This window comes from Heterodontus francisci, chromosome 31 (assembly GCF_036365525.1).
Source record: "Heterodontus francisci isolate sHetFra1 chromosome 31, sHetFra1.hap1, whole genome shotgun sequence".
NCBI lineage: Eukaryota > Metazoa > Chordata > Chondrichthyes > Heterodontiformes > Heterodontidae > Heterodontus > Heterodontus francisci.
This window is the reverse complement of record NC_090401.1, coordinates 64,353,768-64,374,128: the sequence shown is the minus strand read 5'-3', so window position 1 is coordinate 64,374,128 and position 20,361 is coordinate 64,353,768. Positions and strand designations below refer to the sequence as shown.

Below are 20,361 nucleotides of genomic sequence, written 5' to 3'. Positions count from 1 at the left end.
TCTCTATTGACCTATCCCTTAACCTGATTTGCCAGTTCACTTTAGCTAGCTTGGCTTTCATGCCCTCATAATTGCCCTTATTTAAGTTTCAAATACTAATCTTGGACCCACTCTTCTCTCCCTCAAACTGAATGTAAAATTCAATCATATTATGATCTCGTCTACCTCGGGGCACCTTAACTATGAGGTCATTAATTAATCCTATCTCGTTGCACAATACCAGGTCTAGTATAGCCTGTTCTCTGACTGGCTCCAGAACGTATTGTTCCAAGAAATTATCCCGAAAACATTCTATGTACTCTCCATCTGGGCTACCTCTGCCCATCTGATTTTTGCAGTCCATATGTAAGTTAAAATCCCCCATAATTATCGCTGTACCTTTCTGACAAGCTGCCATTATTTCTTCCTTTATACCGCGTCCTACAGCATGGTTAATGTTGGGTTGGCCTGTACACCACTCCCAAAAGTGACTTCTTGCCTTTGTGATTTCTCATTTCTACCCAAACTGCTTCTACATCCTGAACTTAGGTCATCTCTCTCTAATGCGCTAATACCATCATTAATTAACAGAGCTACCCCTCCACCTTTTCCTAGCTTCCGGTCCTTCCAAAATGTCATGTACCCTGAATATTCAGTTCACAGCCTTGGTCACCTTGCAACCACGTCTCTGTAATGGCTATCAGATCATACCCATTTATTTGGGGGGATATGTGTGGAAAGTTCTTTACGCAGAGGGTGGTGGGTGCCTGGAACGCGTTGCCAGCGGAGGTGGTAGACGCGGGCACGATAGCGTCATTTAAGATGTATCTAGACAGATACATGAATGGGCAGGAAGCAAAGAGATACAGACCCTTCGAAAATAGGCGACATGTTTAGATAGAGGATCTGGATCGACGCAGGCTTGGAGGGCCGAAGGGCCTGTTCCTGTGCTGTAATTTTCTTTGTTCTTTGTTCTTTGTTCTTTATTTCCATTTGTGCCATTAATTTGTCTAATTTGTTCTGAAATCTGTGTGCATTCAGATAAAGAGGCTTTAATTTTGTCTTTTTACCATTTTTCCATTCTGGTTTCATGACTGATATCACTACCCTGCACTATGGCCTTGTACTTTCCCTTTAACTTCCTAAATTTCCCCTCACCTGAATCCTTCCCCTTCTCCCCCTGCCCCCCACTATTTAGTTTAAAGCTCTATCTACAGCCCTAGTTATTCGATTCACCAGGACACTGGTACCAGCATGGTTCAAGTGAAGCCCGTCCTAATGGAATAGCTCCCTCTTTTCCCAGTACTGGTGCCAGTGTCCCATGAATTGAAATCCATTTCTCTCACACCAATCTTTGAACAACACATTCAACTCATGGTCTTATTGACCCTATGCCAATTTGCTCATGGCTCAGGCAGTAATCCAGAGATTGTTACTTTGAGGTTCTGCTTTTCTGGAAGGCTTAGTGTTGTCCTCTCAACTACTGGGATGAACAATTAGTTCAGTTTAGTAGCAAGTAGGATTGTCATCACAGAATGAAATGAGGAGTTGCAGCATAATCATCTGGTATATCATCAAAAGAAATAGCTAACAGCAGGCACCCAGAGTGAACTGAAGATCACAACAGCTGGAATGGAACATGGGTTATATTTGATTGTAGGGTTCCCAACTCTCGATGTATTCCTGGAGGTTTCATCACATGAACCCCTGTCTCCAACCAGCCCCCTGTCCACTCAAACAGCCTTCCTCCCATCTCCAATATTTTTGCAACTAATAAACCAAAGTGTTCAAATCAAATGGAAAAAATCCAGAATGTTTTTAATGACCATATCATCTGTTCTCCTGGGTCTCTTGCAGCAGCATCTGGGAGATTAATTGTTAATTCCTGGAGATGCCTGGAGAATCCTGCAGGGTTACAAATCTCCTTGGTTGTGTGATGTCATATATTTGTCTCACACGATCTACATTTACTTTAGCAAAGTTTTGAAACCACAAAGGAAATATTTTCTGCTTAGACATATTGTCAGGTTGTGAGATAAAACCTCATGACTTGTGATTTCAAGAAAAACTTGTTACTCATCATCAGTTGAACATTATATAAATGCTGCCTTCTACACTCATTTTCTCTCTCAATTCTTCCTGCAGCTAAGGGAACTGTTCATCTTTTAGCCTGACAGGGAGCATTAACCTCTGTATTTACATTTGAAGTAGGAGGCACTGTAAAGAATAATCACCAGGGGCAGGAATCCCAGTTGATTTTTCTGAATTCTTCCTGAGCAAAAACAGTCAAGCTACAAACAGTAAAGCTGATTATAGAACTGCATCCTGATTAAGATTGTCAGGTTCCAATGAAGGGTCACTGACCCGAAACGTTAACTCTGCTTCTCTTTCCACAGATGCTGCCAGACCTGCTGAGTGGTTCCAGCATTTCTTGTTTTTATTTCAGATTTCCAGCATCCGCAGTATTTTGCTTTTATTATCCTGATTAAGATTGTCTGATTTGGCATATGAAGGATCAAACCTGGGAATATTTGTAATTTTTGTGGCTCAGCATCATACTGCTTCAACTGGTTACCAACTCCACCAACACCTCTGTTGAAGCCATGTTATGCTGCATTGACAGTGCTGCTTCCCATCAGACAGTAACTCGTTCACACTGGCTGGTTGCAGCTTTGATTTTTTTACCCAGGAGAGAATTCTACAAGTATGTGGACACTTTTTAAACCCTATTTGACTGCACTGGAGTCATAGCTCCTGTGAAATGGTGTGAGACTACTCATCCAAAGAGCCTCACTTTATATTCTCTTTGGAATCGGGTTGGGACATGACTGGATTTATACCATAATTTTAGCATCGATATGAAGTCGAGAAAACATTGCATGAAAGATGGCGTCTAGCTGCTGAGGAAATTATCATTTAATTATTCATTAAATTTACACTCAGGTTATAATGATTTTGTCATTTATCTGATGAGAAACAGTATACTTTTGGGAAGAGAACATCCCGTTAAGAACTTAAGAACATAAGAACTGGGAGCAGGAGTAGGCAATTCAGCCCCTCGAGCCTGCTCCGCCATTCAATACGATCATGGCTGATCTCATCTCGGTCTCAACTCCACTTTCCTGCCCGTTCTCCATAACCCTTCAACCCATTACTAATTAAAAATCTGTATATCTCCTCCTTAAATTTACTCAATGTCCTGGCATCCACCGCACTCTGGGGTAGTGAATTTCACAGATTCACGACCCTTTGAGAAAAGTAATTTCTCCTCATCTCTGTTGTAAATCTGCTACCCCTTATCCTAAAACTATGACCTCTTGTTCTAGATTGCCCCACAAGAGGAAACATCCTCTCTACATCCAATTTGTCAATCCCCTTAATCATCTTATATACCTCAATTAGATTTCCTCTCATTCTTCTAAACTTTAGAGAGTAAAGGCCTAAACTGCTCAATCTCTCTTCATAAGCCAAACCCCTCATCTCTGGAATCAATCTAGTGAACCTCCTCTGAACTGCCTCCAATGCAACTACATCCCCCCTCAAATAAGGGGACCAAAACTGTACACAATACTCCAGGTGCAGTCTCACTAATGCCTTGTACAGTTGCAGCAACACTTCTCTACTTTTATACTCTATTCCTTTAGCAATAAATGCCAAAATTCCATTTGCCTTCCTTATTACCTGCTGTACCTGCATACTAATTTTCTGTGATTCATACACGAGGACACCCAGATCCCTCTGCACTGAAGCACTCTGAAGTTTCTCTCCATTTAGATAATAATTTGCCTTTCTATTCTTCCGACCAAAATGGATAACCTCACGCTTATCCACATTAAACTGCATCTGCCAAATTTTGGCCCATTCACCTAACCTATCCATATTCATTTGTAAATTTCTTATTTCTTTATTGCAACTTACTATCCCACCTATTTTAGTGTCATCTGCAAATTTGGCTATAGTACCTTCTATCCCTGCATCCAAGTCATTTATATAGATTGTAAATAGTTGGGGCCTGAGGACCGAACCCTCTGGCACCCCACTAGAAACATTGTGCCAACCAGAAAAAGACCCATTTATTCTGACTCTCTGTTTTCTGTTGGTTAGCCAATCCTCTATCCAAGCTAATAAATTGCCCTAACCCCATGTGAACTTACCTTGTGTATTAACCTTTTGTGCGGCACTTTATCAAATGTCTTGCAGATAGTCTCAGTCATCTCAGTATCAAAAAGGAGGAGGTGTTGGGTGTCTTGCAAAGCATTAAGGTAGATAAGTCCCCAGGGCCTGATGGGATCTACCCTAGAATACTGAGGGAGACAAGGGAAGAAATTGCTGGGGCCTTGACAGAAATCTTTGCATCCTCATTGGCGACAGGTGAGGTCCCAGAGGACTGGAGAATAGCCAATGTTGTTCCTTTGTTAAAGAAGGGTGGCAAGGATAATCCAGGAAATTATAGGCCGGTGAGCCTTACGTCAGTGGTAGGGAAACTATTAGAGAGGATTATTCGGGACAGGATTTACTCCCATTTGGAAACAAACAAACTTATTAGCGAGAGACAGCATGGTTTTGTAAAGGGCAGGTCGTGTCTTACAAATTTGATTGAGTTTTTTGAGGAAGTGACAAAGATGATTGATGAAGGAAGGGCAGTGGATGTTATCTAAATTGACTTTAGTAAAGCCTTTGACAAGGTCCCGCATGGCAGACTGGTACAAAAGGTGAAGTCACATGGGATCAGAGGTGAGCTGGCAAGATGGATACAGAACTGGCTCGGTCATAGAAGACAGAGGGTATCAGTGGAAGGGTGTTTTTCTGAATGGAGGGATGTGACTGGTGGTGTTCCGCAGGCATCAGTGCTGGGACCTTTGCTCTTTGTAGTATATATAAATGATTTGGAGGAAAATGTAGCTGGTCTGATTAGTAAGTTTGCGGACGACACAAAGGTTGGTGGAGTTGCGGATAATGATGAGGATTGTCAGAGGATACAGCAGGATATAGATCGGTTGGAGATTTGGGCGGAGAAATGGCAAATGGAGTTTAATCCGGACAAATGTGAGGTAATGCATTTTGGAAGGTCTAATGCAGGTGGGAGGTATACAGTAAATGGCAGAACCCTTAGGAGTATTGACAGGCAGAGAGATCTGGGCGTACAGGTCCACAGGTCACTGAAAGTGGCAACGCAGGTGGATAAGGTAGTCAAGAAGGCATACGGCATGCTTGCCTTCATCGGTCGGGGCATAGAGTATAAAAATTGGCAAGTCATGTTGCAGCTGTACAGAACATTATGTAGGCCACACTTAGAATATTGCGTTCAATTCTGGTCGCCACACTACCAGAAGGACGTGGAGGCTTTGGAGAGGGTACAGAGGAGGTTTACCAGGATGTTTCCTGGTCTGGAGGGCATTAGCTATGAGGAGAGGTTGGATAAACCCGGATTGTTTTCACTGGAACGACGGAGGTGGAGGGGCGAAATGATAGAGGTTTACAAAGTTATGAGCGGCATGGACAGAGTGGATAGTCAGAAGCTTTTTCCCAGGGTGGAAGAGTCAGTTAATCGGGGACATAGGTTTAAGGTGCGAGGGGCAAAGTTTAGAGGGGCTGTGCGAGGCAGGTTTTTTACACAGAGGGTGGTGAGTGCCTGGAACTTGCTGCCAGGGGAGATGGTGGAAGCAGATACGATAGCGATGTTTAAGAGACATCTTGACAAATACATGAATAGGATGGGAATAGAGGGATATGGGCCACGGAAGTGCAGAAGGTGTTAGTGTAGGCAGGGATCAAGATCGGCGCAGACTTGGAGGGCCGAATGGCCTGTTCCTGTGCTGTACTGTTCTTTGTTCTTTATTCTTTGTCCTCTGGAATTCCAGCTATAGTCCATCTACAGGATCTCCATTATCCACTTTGCTTGTTACATCTTCGAAGAACTCCAGCAAATTAGTCAAACACGATTTACCCTTCATAAATCCATGCTGACTCTGATGGATTGCATTTTGACTTTCTAAATGTCCTGTTATTACTTCCTTAATAATGGATTCTAACAATTTCCCAACAACAGATGTTAAACTAACTGGTCTATAGTTTCCTACTTTCTGCCTCCCTCCCTTTTGAATAAGGGCGCTATATTAGCTTTTTTCCAATCACTTTCCCGCATCCAGAGAATTTTGGAATATTATAACCAATGGATCCACTATCTCCGCTGTCACTTCCTTTAAGACCCTAGGATGTGGGCCATCAGGCCCTGGGGACTGAAGGATATAGTCAGCTAAAATCCATCTGTTTACAGAATAATTGAATAGAAATGGACAGGAAATGTTTGAACAGGTAAATATAAGAATTATAAAGACATGCATCTAAAAAAAAAGTGAAGCATTATCTATGGCAGAGTCACACTAATTTAAACTTGAAAACGTCGATAATAGACTAATATGCAACACAAGAAAGCTCAGCAAAACAGCAGAGATAAAGAACAAGTGAGGAAAACAGAAAAGATGAAGAATACTTTTTAGAAGGAATTGAAATTTCATACAAATTACCAAACAGAAGGAAGTCTTTTGGTTTCCTATGCCTTGCCTCTCACAATGCTAAATCCTCAACTACAGCTATTGATTGTAATCCCATTTCCCGACTCTTTCCTCATATTCCTTTATATTCTTCCTTTGAAAATACTTATCCAATTCTCTTTAAATAGTTGCAACCTCAATGACCGCTCATGGTAAAGCATTTGAAGTTTAATAACCCTCTGTGTGAAGATTTTCCTTCTTATAACTCCTCCCTTCGGAACATAGGAGCAGGAATAGGCCATTCAGCCTATCGAGACTGCCCTGCCATTCAATACGATCATGGTTGATCATCCACTTCAAAGCCTTTTTCCCACACTATCCTCATATCCCTTTATGTCATTGGTATTTAGAAATCTGTCAATCTCTGCTTCAAACATACTCAATGACTGAGCTTCCACAGCCCTCTGGGGTAGAGAATTCCAAAGATCATCGTGATAAACTGCCCCTGGTCAGTGGAAACAATCTTTGACTATTTACTCTCTCAAAATCTTTCGCTATTTTGAACACTTCTATTAAATCACTCTTAAGAGTCATAGCGTTATACTACACAGAAACAGGCCCTTCGGACCATCATGTCTGTGCCGGCCATCAAACACCTAACTATTTTAATCCCATATTCCTGCACTTGGCCGTAGCCTTGTATGCTATGGCGTTTCAAGTGCTCATCTAAATATTTCTTAAATGTTGTGAGGGTTCCTGCCTCCACCACCTCCTCAGGCAGTGCGTTCCAGATTCCAACCACCCTCCGAGTGAAATTTTTTTTCTCAAAACCCCTCTAGATCTCCTGCCCCTTACATTAAATCTATGCCCCCTGGTTATTGACCCCTCCTATCTAATCTATCAATGCCCCTCATAATTTTGTATACCTCAATCATGTCCCCCCTCAGCCTTCCCTGCTCTAAGGAAAACAACCCGAGCCTTTTCAGTCTCTCTTTATAGTTGAAATACTCCAGCCAGGCAACGTCCTGGTGAATCTCCTCTGCACCCTCTCCAGTGCAATCACATCCTTCCTATAGTGTGATGACCAGAACTGTACACAGTATTCCAGCTGTGGCCTAACTAGCATTTTATTCACCTCTATCATAACCTCCCTGCTCTTATATTCTATGCCTCGGCTAATAAAGGCAAGTATCCCATATGCCTTCCTAATCACCTTATCTACCTGTGCTGCTGCCTTCAGTGAACTATGGACAAGTACACCAAGGTCCCTCTGACTCTCTGTACTTCATAGGGTCCTACTATCCATTGTATATTCCCTTGCCTTGTTAGTCCTCCCAAAATGCATCACCTCACACTTCTCAGGATTAAATTCCATTTGCCACAGCTCCGCCCATCTTACCAGTCCATCTGTAAGCTCAGGCTTTCCTCCTCACTATTTATGACACCACCAATTTTCATGTCATCTGCGAACTTACTGATCATACCTCCTATTTTCATGTTTAAATCATTAATGTACATTACAAACAGCAAAGGTCCCAGCACCGATCCCTGTGGTACACCACTGGTAACAGGCTTCCACTCACAAAAACAACCCTCGACTATTACCCTCTGCCTCCTGCCACGAAGCCAATTTTGGATCCAATTTGCCAAATTGCCCTGGATCCCATGGGCTCTTACCTTCTTAACCAATCTCCCATGTGTGACCTTATCAAAAGCCTTACTGAAGTCCATGTAGACTACATCAACTACTTTACCCTCATCTACACATCTAGTCACCTCCTCAAAAACTTTAATCAAGTTAGTTAGACACGATCTCCCCCTGACAAAGCCATGCTGACGATCCCTGATTAATCCCTGCCTCTCCAAGTGGAGATTAATCCTGTCCCTCAGAATTTTTTCCAATCATTTCCCTACCACTGATGTTAGACTCACTGGCCTGTAATTACCCGGTTTATCCTTGCTAACCTTCTTGAACAATGGTACCACATTCGCTGTCCTCCAGTCCTCTGGTACCTCCCCCGTGGCCAGAGGGGATTTGAAAATTTGTGTCTTGACCTTCTCCGTTCCAGTGGGAAAAAAGCTTGCAATTTTCAAACCTTCCTTTGTAGCTATAGTCTCTCATTTTAGTGAATCTTCACTGTACCCTTACCATGATTCTAATATCCTTCTTACAATGGGGTGCCCAGAATTACATGCTATATTTCAGCTGTGGCCTAACCAATGTCTTGAACAAATTCAGCATTACTTTCTGTAATAATACTTGTTCCTTTGGTATGTGATGTAAGACTCACAGGACTTCAAGTAATATCCAAAGAAAACATAGGTTTTATCATATTTTAACTGGAACATAGATATACTGTTACTCCACAAGCTACAACTAAACATGTCACACTCTGTTGGGCTCCACCCACAAGTAATTGGTCATGTGTGACATGACATCACTTCCTCCAGTGATCTTCACTTATAGCTCCTTAAGATGGTCTGCTCTTAAAGCTGTCCCATAACATCTCCCCTTTCTCCAAAGATAAAAACATATGTTCAATAACAATGATGTTGCAGTTTGGACTAACTATACATGACTAAACAAACTGTTATTTACAGGTAAACAAATGTAACATGCGCTAAAAAGTAGAGGAGGTTTGCTTATTTGTCTCAATCTGGTTATCATGAATCTCTTCCCTTGTTTGGAAAGTTTAGAAAAATGACGACTGGCAACATCACCACTCGCCAACAATCCCTCTGAAGACTCCTAGCCTTTGCGTCGTCCTCTACATGGACCAATCCGATATACTCAACCTGGGTATTTCCTACCATCTTTGGTGAGTTACTGAATTCATGTATTGGGATGATTTGTATACCTCGGCATACTGGAAGTGCTGTGACAGCTGTTTCAGTTGTGTCTACAATACAAAGAATTTGTGGTAGCCATTCAGAGCTCCCATAGCTGCACTGTGAGGTTATCATTCCAATGCACTTGATTGGAGAACCATTGTAGGCAGCCAGCCCAGTTGTGATGGGTTGCACCATAGATTCCTATTTCTTTTAAGTACGTGTCCTTCAGTATACAGATGGGCAGACTATTTGCACTTAGTCTGAGCGTATGCTTGCCACTCTTATGCGGACATATAATCTCGATCATGGTGAATGCCTCAGATTGTGTAATAGCATTGATATGTTGATTCAAGTTAACTATGTGGAATGCTTGCTTGCTGTGCGCATGGGTATATTCTTCTCCCATGATCTCCCTACTCTGTCTCTGACAATCTGTCTCCCTACTGACCTGATGTATCTGCTTGGGCTTTTGTTGTGTGTTTTCATATCTCTTGTTGCGTTTGCCATCCTGCCTTGCAGACGTTCTCTCTGCAGGTGATCTGCCACCATTCCTGTGTGCAGTATCTGATCTCAGCCTTCTGCATGCCACAAGCTTTGTCCTGGTGTCCTGGCACACCGGACAACTGCAAATTGGGTGAGTCAGCCCACATGTGCCACTAGGCTGAGCAGATTTCTGAGCCTTGGTTACCGTACAAATTGTCGTAGCCATCCCCAACGTGCCTCACAAACCTTATTGAGTTTTTTGACAAGGTGACCAAACAGGTGGATGAGGGTAAAGCCGTGGATGTGGTCTATATGGATTTCAGTAAGGCGTTTGATAAAGTTCCCCACGGTAGGCTATTGCAGAAAATACGGAAGTATGGGGTTGAAGGTGATTTAGAGCTTTGGATCAGAAATTGGCTAGCTGAAAGAAGACAGAGGGTGGTGGTTGATGGCAAATGTTCATCCTGGAGTATAGTTTCTAGTGGTGTACCGCAAGGATCTGTTTTGGGGCCACTGCTGTTTGTCATTTTTATAAATGACCTGGATGAGGGTGCAGAAGGGTGGGTTAGTAAATTTGCAGATGACACTAAGGTCGGTGGAGTTGTGGATAATGCCGAAGGATGTTGTAGGGTACAGAGGGACATAGATAGGCTGCAGAGCTGGGCTGAGAGATGGCAAATGGAGTTTAATGCGGAAAAGTGTGAGGTGATTCACTTCGGAAGGAGTAACAGGATTGCAGAATACTGGGCTAATGGGAAGATTCTTGGTAGTGTAGATGAGCAGAGAGATCTTGGTGTCCAGGTACATAAATCCCTGAAAGTTGCCACCCAGGTTAATAGAGCTGTTAAGAAGGCATATGGTGTGTTAGCTTTTATTAGTAGGGGGATCGAGTTTAGGAGCCACGAGGTCATGCTGCAGCTGTACAAAACTCTGGTGAGACCGCACCTGGAGTATTGTGTGCAGTTCTGGTCACCGCATTATAGGAAGGATGTGGAAGCTATGGAAAAGGTGCAGAGGAGATTTACTAGGATGTTGCCTGGTATGGAGGGAAGGTCTTACGAGGAAAGGCTGAGGGACTTGAGGTTGTTTTCGTTAGAGAGAAGGAGGAGGAGAGGTGACTTAATAGAGACATATAAGATAATCAGAGGGTTGGACAGGGTGGATAGTGAGAGCCTTTTTCCTCGGATGGTGATGGCAAACACGAGGGGACATAGCTTTAAGTTGAGGGGTGATAGATATAGGACAGATGTCAGAGGTAGCTTCTTTACACAGAGAGTAGTAGGGGCGTGGAACGCCCTGCCTGCAACAGTAGTAGACTCGCCAACTTTAAGGGCATTTAAGTGGTCATTGGATAGACATATGGATGAAAATGGAATAGTGTAGGTCAGATGGTTTCACAGGTCGGCGCAACATTGAGGGCCGAAGGGCCTGTACTGCGCTGTAATGTTCTATGTTGTAACTGTTGACACCCAGCCTTGATAGCTTCACATTTCCTTCCATAATTAAATAATGCATCTGTGACGTGCCCTTTTTACTTTTCTAGCAGATATTTCTAAAAGGCCTCTAGTGGGTTACATGCGATTACTAGCTCTATAACCTGTTCCGATAATTCAATATCTGCGGAGTCACAACATTGAGCTTTGTCTTGGCACCTTGCAACAAACTAGTCAATGGACCCATCTTGCCTTAACTGGTAAGTTATAAGCAATGCTTACAGTGTTATTGTGTACTTTCAGCATTTTCTGTTCTTATATTTACTTTTTCATTTGTATTTGTAAATTTACTTTTGGATTTTTGAATAAAGGGACATTAAATACAGAAGCAAAGAAGTAATAAAAACAGAAAATGCTGGAAATACTCAGGTCAGGCAGCAGCTGCTTTTGTTTCAGATTTTCAGCATCCACAGTATTTCACAGGTTTTCTTTTCACAGGCACACTTCTTTTAGTTTCCTTTTTAAGAAAGTTTTTTTTTGTAAACCTGGCTCTTTTAAGTGCGAGAGACTACAGCTTTTGTTGTTTTTGTTGAATGGTGAGATCAGCTTTTTGTTGATACAGCTGTTCGATTTTATTCGAACAGCGAGTTGTTTTTTAAAATACAACAGCGTTTAAGAGCGCAGGAGCTTGCAGTACCAGCAGCTTCCACAACTAGCCTTTCTCATTGTGCTGGACCTCCAATGGCTGTTGGGTTTTCACCATTCTTTTTGGCTTAGACCCCATCCACAAAGCAAAAAAGTCGTAGCTAAAATAGTAATGGCTTCAGCTACAGCTTTTCAAAGTTTTTGACCCACTACCAGATTAGGTGAAAGGTCCAATCTCCTCGTAAATTTCCTACTGTACTCAGAGTATCAGCACCTCTCTGGATCCTGTCTGTAGTCTAGCTCACTGCAGTATTATGGGATCTCCTGCTGGATCTTCAGCTACTCCAGGCAGGCATACGGCTGTTCTTTGTTCTTAGTGTGTTCTTCAGAAAAAATCAAATGCTGCGACGATGTAATATTTGGTGCCTTCGGAAAAAAATATATCCCACTGTTGCCACCATGTAATATTACTTGCTCCTTTGGTGTGTGATCTATTGTAAGACTCACAGGTCCACAAGTCATAGCCAAAGAAAATATGGGTTTATATATATATATATATAAATAAATAATGAACATTTACTGCATGAGCTACATCTAAATATGCCTCACTCTGTCGGGCTCCACCCACAAGTAACTGGTCATGTGTGACATGACATCACTTCCTCCAGTGATCTTCACTTATAGCTCCTTCAGGTGGCCCGCTCTTAAGATCGTCCTACAACACTTCCTTGCTACAACACTAAACCAAACTATTATGGATGCTGGAAATCTGAAACAAAAACAGCTGCTGCCTGACCTGCTGAGTATTTCCAGCATTTTTTGTTTTTATTACTTGCTTCTGTATTTAATGTCCTTTTGTTCAAAAATCCATAAATAAATTTACAAATACAAATGAAAAAGTAAATATTAAAACAGAAAATGCTGAAAGGACACAGCAACACTATAAGCATTGTAAGTTTCTTTTTGCAGCAGCGACAGGGAGAGCGAGGTGGCAGCTGGGTAAGTAAGTCCTATATATTTGGGCAGCGGCTGAACCCGAGACACGACACCTGTAGTGTCTCCCACCCACCCTCCTCCTCTAACCAAAAAAAAAGGACTCGGTGGTGTGTAGATAAGGTAAGGCTTTTTCTATTTCTTTTTTTCCCCGTGTGATTGGTAAAAACATTTCGTTCCTTTTTCATTTATCTAAGTTAAGACTAAGTTAAGCTTAAGATTAAAAATGGCAGGAGATCTCAGACCCGTGTTATGCTCCTTTTGCTCAATGTGGGAGCTCAGGGACATGGCTGATGTCCCTGACACCTTCACGTGCAGGAAGTGTGTCCAGCTGCAGCTCTTGTTAGACCGCATGACGGCTCTGGAGCTGCGGATGGACTCACTTTGGAGCATCCACGATGCTGAGGAGGTCGTGGATAGCACGTTTAGCGAATTGGTCACACCGCAGATTAGGATTGCTGAGGGAGAAAGGAAATGGGTGACCAAAAGGCAGAGAAAGAGCAGGAAGGCAGCGCAGGTGTCCCCTGCGGTCATCTCCCTCCACAACAGGTATACCGTTTTGGATACTGTTGGGGGAGATGGCTCACCAGGGGAAGGCAGCAGTAGCCAGGTTCATGGCACCGTGGCTGGCTCTGCTGTTCAGAAGGGCGGGAAAAAGAGTGGAAGGGCTATAGTCATAGGGGATTCGATTGTAAGGGGAGTAGATAGGCGGTTCTGTGGTCGAAAACGAGACTCCCGAATGGTATGTTGCCTCCCAGGTGCACGTGTCAGGGATGTCTCAGATCAGCTGCAGAACATTCTGAAGGGGGAGGGTGAACAGCCAGTTGTCGTTGTGCACATAGGCACCAATGATATAGGTAAAAAGCGGGATGAGGTCCTACAAGCAGAATTTAGGGAGTTAGGAGCCAAGTTAAAAAGTAGGACCTCAGAGGTAGTAATTTCAGGATTGCTACCAGTGCCACGTGATAGTCAGAGTAGAAATGAAAGAATAGTCAGGGTGAATGCGTGGCTTGAGAGATGGTGCAGGAGGGAGGGGATCAGATTTTTGGGACATTGGGTCCTGTTCTGGGGGAGGTGGGACTATTCCAAATTGGACGGTTTACACCTGGGCCGGACTGGAACCAATGTCCTTGGGGGTGCTTTTGCTAACGCTGTTGGGGAGGGTTTAAACTATGGTGGCAGGGGGATGGGAACCAAATGAGGAGGTCAGTGGACAGTAAGGAGGTAGTAACTAAAGCCTGTAAGGAACTAGATAATGAAGTCAGCGTGACTAAGGGGAAGAGCAGGCAGGGAGCAGATGATGAACGCAAAGGGACTGGTGGTCTGAGGTGCATTTGTTTTAATGCAAGAAGTGTAGTAGGTAAGACAGATGAACTTAGAGCTTGGATTAGTACCTGGGAGTATGATGTTATTGCTATTACTGAGACTTGGTTGAAGGAAGGGCACGATTGGCAACTAAATATCCCAGGATATCGATGCTTCGGGCGGGATAGAGAGGGAGGTAAAAGGGGTGGAGGAGTTGCATTACTGGTCAAAGAGGATATCACAGCTGTGCTGAAGGAGGGCACTATGGAGGACTCGAGCAGTGAGGCAATATGGGCAGAACTCAGAAATAGGAAGGGTGCGGTAACAATGTTGGGGCTGTACTACAGGCCTCCCAACAGCGAGCGTGAGATAGAGGTACAAATATGTAAACAGATTATGGAAAGATGTAGGAGCAACAGGGTGGTGGTGATAGGAGATTTTAATTTTCCCAACATTGACTGGGATTCACTTAGTGTTAGAGGTCTAGATGGAGCAGAATTTGTAAGGAGCATCCAGGAGGGTTTTCTAGAGCAGTATGTAAATAGTCCAACTCGGGAAGGGGCCATACTGGACCTGGTGTTGGGGAATGAGCCCGGCCAGGTGGTTGAAGTTTCAGTAGGGGACTACTTTGGGAATAGTGATCACAATTCCGTAAGTTTTAGAATACTTATGGACAAAGACGAGAGTGGTCCGAAAGGAAGAGTGCTAAATTGGGGGAAGGCCAACTATACCAAAATTCGGCAGGAGCTGGGGAATGTAGATTGGGAGCAGCTGTTTGAAGGTAAATCCACATTTGATATGTGGGAGGCTTTTAAAGAGAGGTTGATTAACGTGCAGGAGAGACATGTTCCTGTGAAAATGAGGGGTAGAAATGGCAAGATTAGGGAACCATGGATGACAGGTGAAATTGTGAGACTAGCTAAGAGTAAAAAGGAAGCATACATAAGGTCTAGGCGGCTGAAGAAAGACGAAGCTTTGGAAGAATATCGGGAATGTAGGACCAATCTGAAACGAGGAATTAAGAGGGCTAAAAGGGGTCATGAAATATCTTTAGCAAACAGGGTTAAGGAAAATCCCAAAGCCTTTTATTCATATATAAGGAGCAAGAGGGTAACTGGAGAAAGGATTGGCCCACTCAAGGACAAAGGAGGAAAATTATGCGTGGAGTCAGAGAAAATGGGTGAGATTCTAAACGAGTACTTTGCATCGGTATTCACCGAGGAGAGGGACATGACGGATGTTGAGGTTAGGGATAGATGTTTGATTACTCTAGGTCAAGTCGGCATAATGAGGGAGGAAGTGTTGGGTATTCTAAAAGGCATTAAGGTGGATGAGTCCCCAGGTCCGGATGGGATCTATCCCAGGTTACTGAGGGAAGCAAGAGAGGAAATAGCTGGGGCCTTAACAGATATCTTTGCAGCATCCTTAAACACGGGTGAGGTCCCGGAGGATGGAGAGTTGCTAATGTTGTCCCCTTGTTGAAGAAGGGTAGCAGGGATAATCCAGGTAATTATAGACCGGTGAGCCTGACGTCAGTGGTCGGGAAGCTGCTGGAGAAGATACTGAGGGATAGGATCTATTCCCATTTGGAAGAAAATGGGCTTATCAGTGATAGGCAACATGGTTTTGTGCAGGGAAAGTGATGTCTTACCAACTTAATAGAATTCTTTGAGGAAGTGACAAAGTTGATTGATGAGGGAAGGGCTGTAGATGTCATATACATGAACTTCAGTAAGGCGTTTAATAAGGTTCCCCATGGTAGGTTGATGGAGAAAGTGAAGTCGCATGGGGTCCAGGGTGTACTAGCTAGATGGATAAAGAACTGGCTGGGCAACAGGAGACAGAGAGTAGCAGTGGAAGGGAGTTTCTCAAAATGGAGACGTGTGACCAGTGGTGTTCCACAGGGACAAAAGCAAGAAATGCTGGAATCACTCAGCAGGTCTGGCAGCATCCAGTTCCGAAGAAGGGTCACTGACCCGAAACGTTAACTCTGCTTCTCTTTCCACAGATGCTGCCAGACCTGCTGAGTGATTCCAGTATTTCTTGTTTTTGTTTCAGATTTCCAGCATCCGCAGTATTTTGCTTTTATTTTAGTGTTCCACAGGGATCCGTGCTGGGACCACTGTTGTTTGTGATATACATAAATGATTTGCAGGAAAGTATAGGTGGTCTGATTAGCAAGTTTGCAGACGACACTAAGATTGGTGGAGTAGCAGATAGTGAAGGGGACTGTCAGAGAATACAGCAGAATATAGATAGATTGGAGAGTTGGGCAGAGAAATGGCAGATGGAGTTCAATCAGGGCAAATGCGAGGTGATGCATTTTGGAAGATCCAATTCAAGAGTGAACTATACAATAAATGGAAAAGTCCTGGGGAAAATTGATGTACAGAGAGATTTGGGTGTTCAGGTCCATTGTTCCCTGAAGGTGGCAACGCAGGTCAATAGAGTGGTCAAGAAGGCATCCGGCATGCTTTCCTTCATCGGATGGGGTATTTGAGTACAAGAGTTGGCAGGTCATGTTACAGTTGTATAAGACTTTGGTTCGGCCACATTTGGAATACTGCGTGCAGTTCTGGTCGCCACATTACCAAAAGGATGTAGATGCTTTGGAGAGGGTGCAGAGGAGGTTCACCAGGATGTTGCCTGGTATGGAGGGCGCTAGCTATGAAGAGAGGTTGAGTAGATTAGGATTATTTTCATTAGAAAGACGGAGGTTGAGGGGGGACCTGATTGAGGTGTACAAAATCATGAGAGGTATAGACAGGGTGGATAGCAAGAAGCTTTTTCCCCAGAGTGGGGGATTCAATTACTAGGGGTCACGAGTTCAAAGTGAAAGGGGAAAAGTTTAGGGGGGATATGCGTGGAAAGTTCTTTACGCAGAGGGTGGTGGGTGCCTGGAACGCGTTGCCAGCAGAGGTGGTAGACGCGGGCACGATAGCGTCTTTTAAGATGTATCTAGACAGATACATGAATGGGCAGGAAGCAAAGAGATACAGACCCTTAGAAAATAGGCGACAGGTTTAGATAGAGGATCTGGATCTGCGCAGGCTTGGAGGGCCGAAGGGCCTGTTCCTGTGCTGTAATTTTCTTTGTTCTTTGTTCATTGCTTTGAGTGCAGACCCTTCACAAGACTGATTTATTACAAAGGGGCCTAGCCCAAAATGTTAACCTGTCGTTCCAGATGCTCACTGACCTGCTGTGTGTTTTTACCATTTTATGTTTTTATTTCAGAATTTCAGGATATGCATTTTTTCTTTTTGTCTGTAAAAATGTAAATAGAAATTGAGAAAACAGCGAAGAGTAAATGGAAATAAATTAAAATAAGAACAAATTTGTATTTACAATCTACAGATCTGATTTAAGTATTAAAATGAGAAAGATAAACAGAAATTAAATTAAATTGAGAATACTTGTGGAATATTTTGATTAGCTTTCTATTAGTACTAGCATCAAAATATTCTGTCTCTTTACCTGATACTGCAGAATGTCCTCAGCCCATTTTCTCTGCATAAATTTTAGCTGTTGTTCAAGGCACTGTCTTTGGATATTTAGTTTGGTCATCTGCTCCCGCAGTGGTTGCATTTGTTTCATGAAACATTCGATTTCCTGCTGTGTGCCATGCAGTGATTCAGCCCTGATCTTATTCCATTTCATGAGCTTTCCCAGTTTAGGTTCATAGTATCTCTCCAACCATTGCCATTGCTCTCCTAAAAAGCTTTGAAATTCTACATTGGTTTGATGACTCTTTGCTGGGGACAGAATATTCTTCGTATTACTAATATTTTCCAGCTGATGGATCATTTGGTTTATCTGTTTGTGACAGTGAGTTTTAAGTACAGCCAGTTCATCAGAAAGTACTTGTGCTTTGGATTCTAGTGCTTCCTGTTGTAATGCAATTTGGGGAAGGTCTTGTTTATTGACGTGCAGTTTATATTTATAAGTTATTTGGGCTTTAGTGATCTCAAAGAGTTTTTTTTTTGTGCATATTATTTCTTCCTTGAAGTTATCACATTCAATTTCTGTCTTTGATTTAGTTTGATAAAGCTGCAAAAGTTCTGCCCTCAGCCCACCAATTTCTTTATGCATTGGTTCCTTCATGAAGATTAATTCTTTGATAAGATTCTCCCTTGCTTCCAGGAGCACTTCCACACTCCGTATGCATTCCTGGAAGTGTTTTCCTACTGCTTGCAATGAATCAACAGTCCTAATGATCTCTATGGGAGGGTCCTCTTGGAACTCACTCATTGCATCCTGTGATGAGAGAGATGAAATAATTAACTTATGTTGACCAGAGTTTATACAGTTACTAAAGTAGTAATCACTTAATAAAAACATCCATTAAAACATTATCCAGTTTGTTATGATTGTTTATGTATACAAGTACAATTATCATTACATACAACAAGAACTTGCATTTATATAGCACCTTTACAATAGCAAAATCTCAGGTCCTCACCAGGCGAGTGGACTTGCCTTCCATCGAGTAAATTCACCAGTCTGAGGCCTTTGGACAAAAGCCCTCCACATCCCACTCCTGCTTGAACATTCACCTTAAAGCCCATCTGTTTGATGAAGTTTTTAGTCACCCTTCCTAAAATCTCCTCAGTGTCAATTTTTATCTGTTTTTGGGATGGCCTTAGCATGTGTTTCTACACTAAAGACACGATATAAATGCAAGTTATTATAGTTGCTGCTGTGATTCTTGTTATATAACTCACAATCATTGCCAGGCAGAATCAGGAAGGAAAGATGGCATTATGACTGGTGGGGAAATTGTCATTTGATTTTGCATTACATCCACATTTAGGTGATACTGATATTGTCATAATGGCTGATAGTGAATTGTTGCAAGTTTATATACATTTGTCTTGATTATTGTTTATGAAGTTGGAGTATATTTTTAAATGTAATTTGGTTGAAACTTTCAAATTGGGACCTTTTAATTGAAATTAAATGTTCTCATTTATTAGATCATCTAATTTAAACATTATCCAATCTTTGGAGAAAAGAATAATTTGGGTGAGAAAGTGACTAAAGTCTAAAGATTTTTGATTGGCTGAAGGCTCAGGTGGTGAATTCAGTGACCCGTGTGGATCTGAGCAATGTAACCAGAGAGCTTTAAGGTTCAATTTCTTGTCTGGACAATTGTCCTCAGTGGCCCTGATCTAGGGCGATGACAGGATTTCTTTCAAAGTATTTGGATGCCAAAAGGGAAAGATTGAGATGTGATGCCCCCTCTCCCCAAGTTGAAATTGTCTCCTGATGTTCACTGCTGAGGCTCTTTGCCAACAATGATATTTGTCTCCTGAAAAATTAGTGAAAGCTGACATCAAGCAGACACAATTGACTTTCAACATTTGGTAACATCCCACAAACAAGTAAACCACACATGATAAGTCTGAAGAGTGACTTCAAGTAAATGGTTCCCTTGGAATGACATTCATGCATTAATACAGAGTCATGAAGACCCCAAGAATGAGGCATATTAATTTTGTCACATGAACATTAATTTTGAACTGTTCCTGGAGAGAAGAGATGACTTGTTTAAAGAGATCAGCAGTGGCTGTAAAGTATTTGCATACTAAGAAACAGTGCTTGAAAAGACAATGGGAATGCTCACAGATTCAATTAACAGAGATTGGTCTGGGCAATGGTGATCCACATCTTGTCAGTGTAAGAGACATCACTACACCCCACCCCCCACCCACCCCCCACTCCCTCCCCCTGCCCACAGAGCTTTGGAATCCACAAACGCAGGAGTTTGTTAAAAAAAGAGAGTCACATGATGAACCTGCTATCGAGTCATAGGGCCTGTTTCTGTGCTATATTGCTCTTCGGCCCATTGTGTCCATGCTGACCATCAAGCACCTATCTATTCTAATCCCATTTTCCAGCAATTGGCTTGTAGCCTTGTATGCTATGGCGTTTCAAGTGTTCATCTAAATTCTTCTTAAATCTTGAGGGTTCCTGTCTCCACCACCCCTTCAGGCAGTGTGTTCCAGATTCCAATCACCCTCGGAGTAAAAAGATTTTTCCTCAAATCCCCTCAAAACCTCCTGCCCCTTACCTTAAATCTATGCCCCTGGTTATTGACACATCTGCTAAGGGAAAAAGTTTCTTCCTATCTACCCTATCAATGGCCCTCAATTTTGTATACCTCAATCAGGTCACCCCTCAGCCTTCTCTGCTCTAAG

The 20,361-nt window shown here is 42.7% G+C and overlaps 1 protein-coding gene across 1 annotated transcript in view; it reads right to left on the bottom strand.

The window, feature by feature from the left end:
- Positions 1-18,647, bottom strand: part of sync (syncoilin, intermediate filament protein) — a 37,567-nt gene extending 18,920 nt beyond the window's left edge. Inside the window, exons 1-2 of the mRNA XM_068011066.1 lie at positions 18,624-18,647; positions 17,639-18,418 (exon numbers count right to left, since the gene is read on the bottom strand). Of these exons, the coding sequence (XP_067867167.1) occupies positions 17,639-18,418; positions 18,624-18,647 (804 nt within the window). The remainder of the gene's footprint in view (positions 1-17,638; positions 18,419-18,623) is intronic.
- Between the last annotated feature and the right edge of the window lie 1,714 nt (positions 18,648-20,361).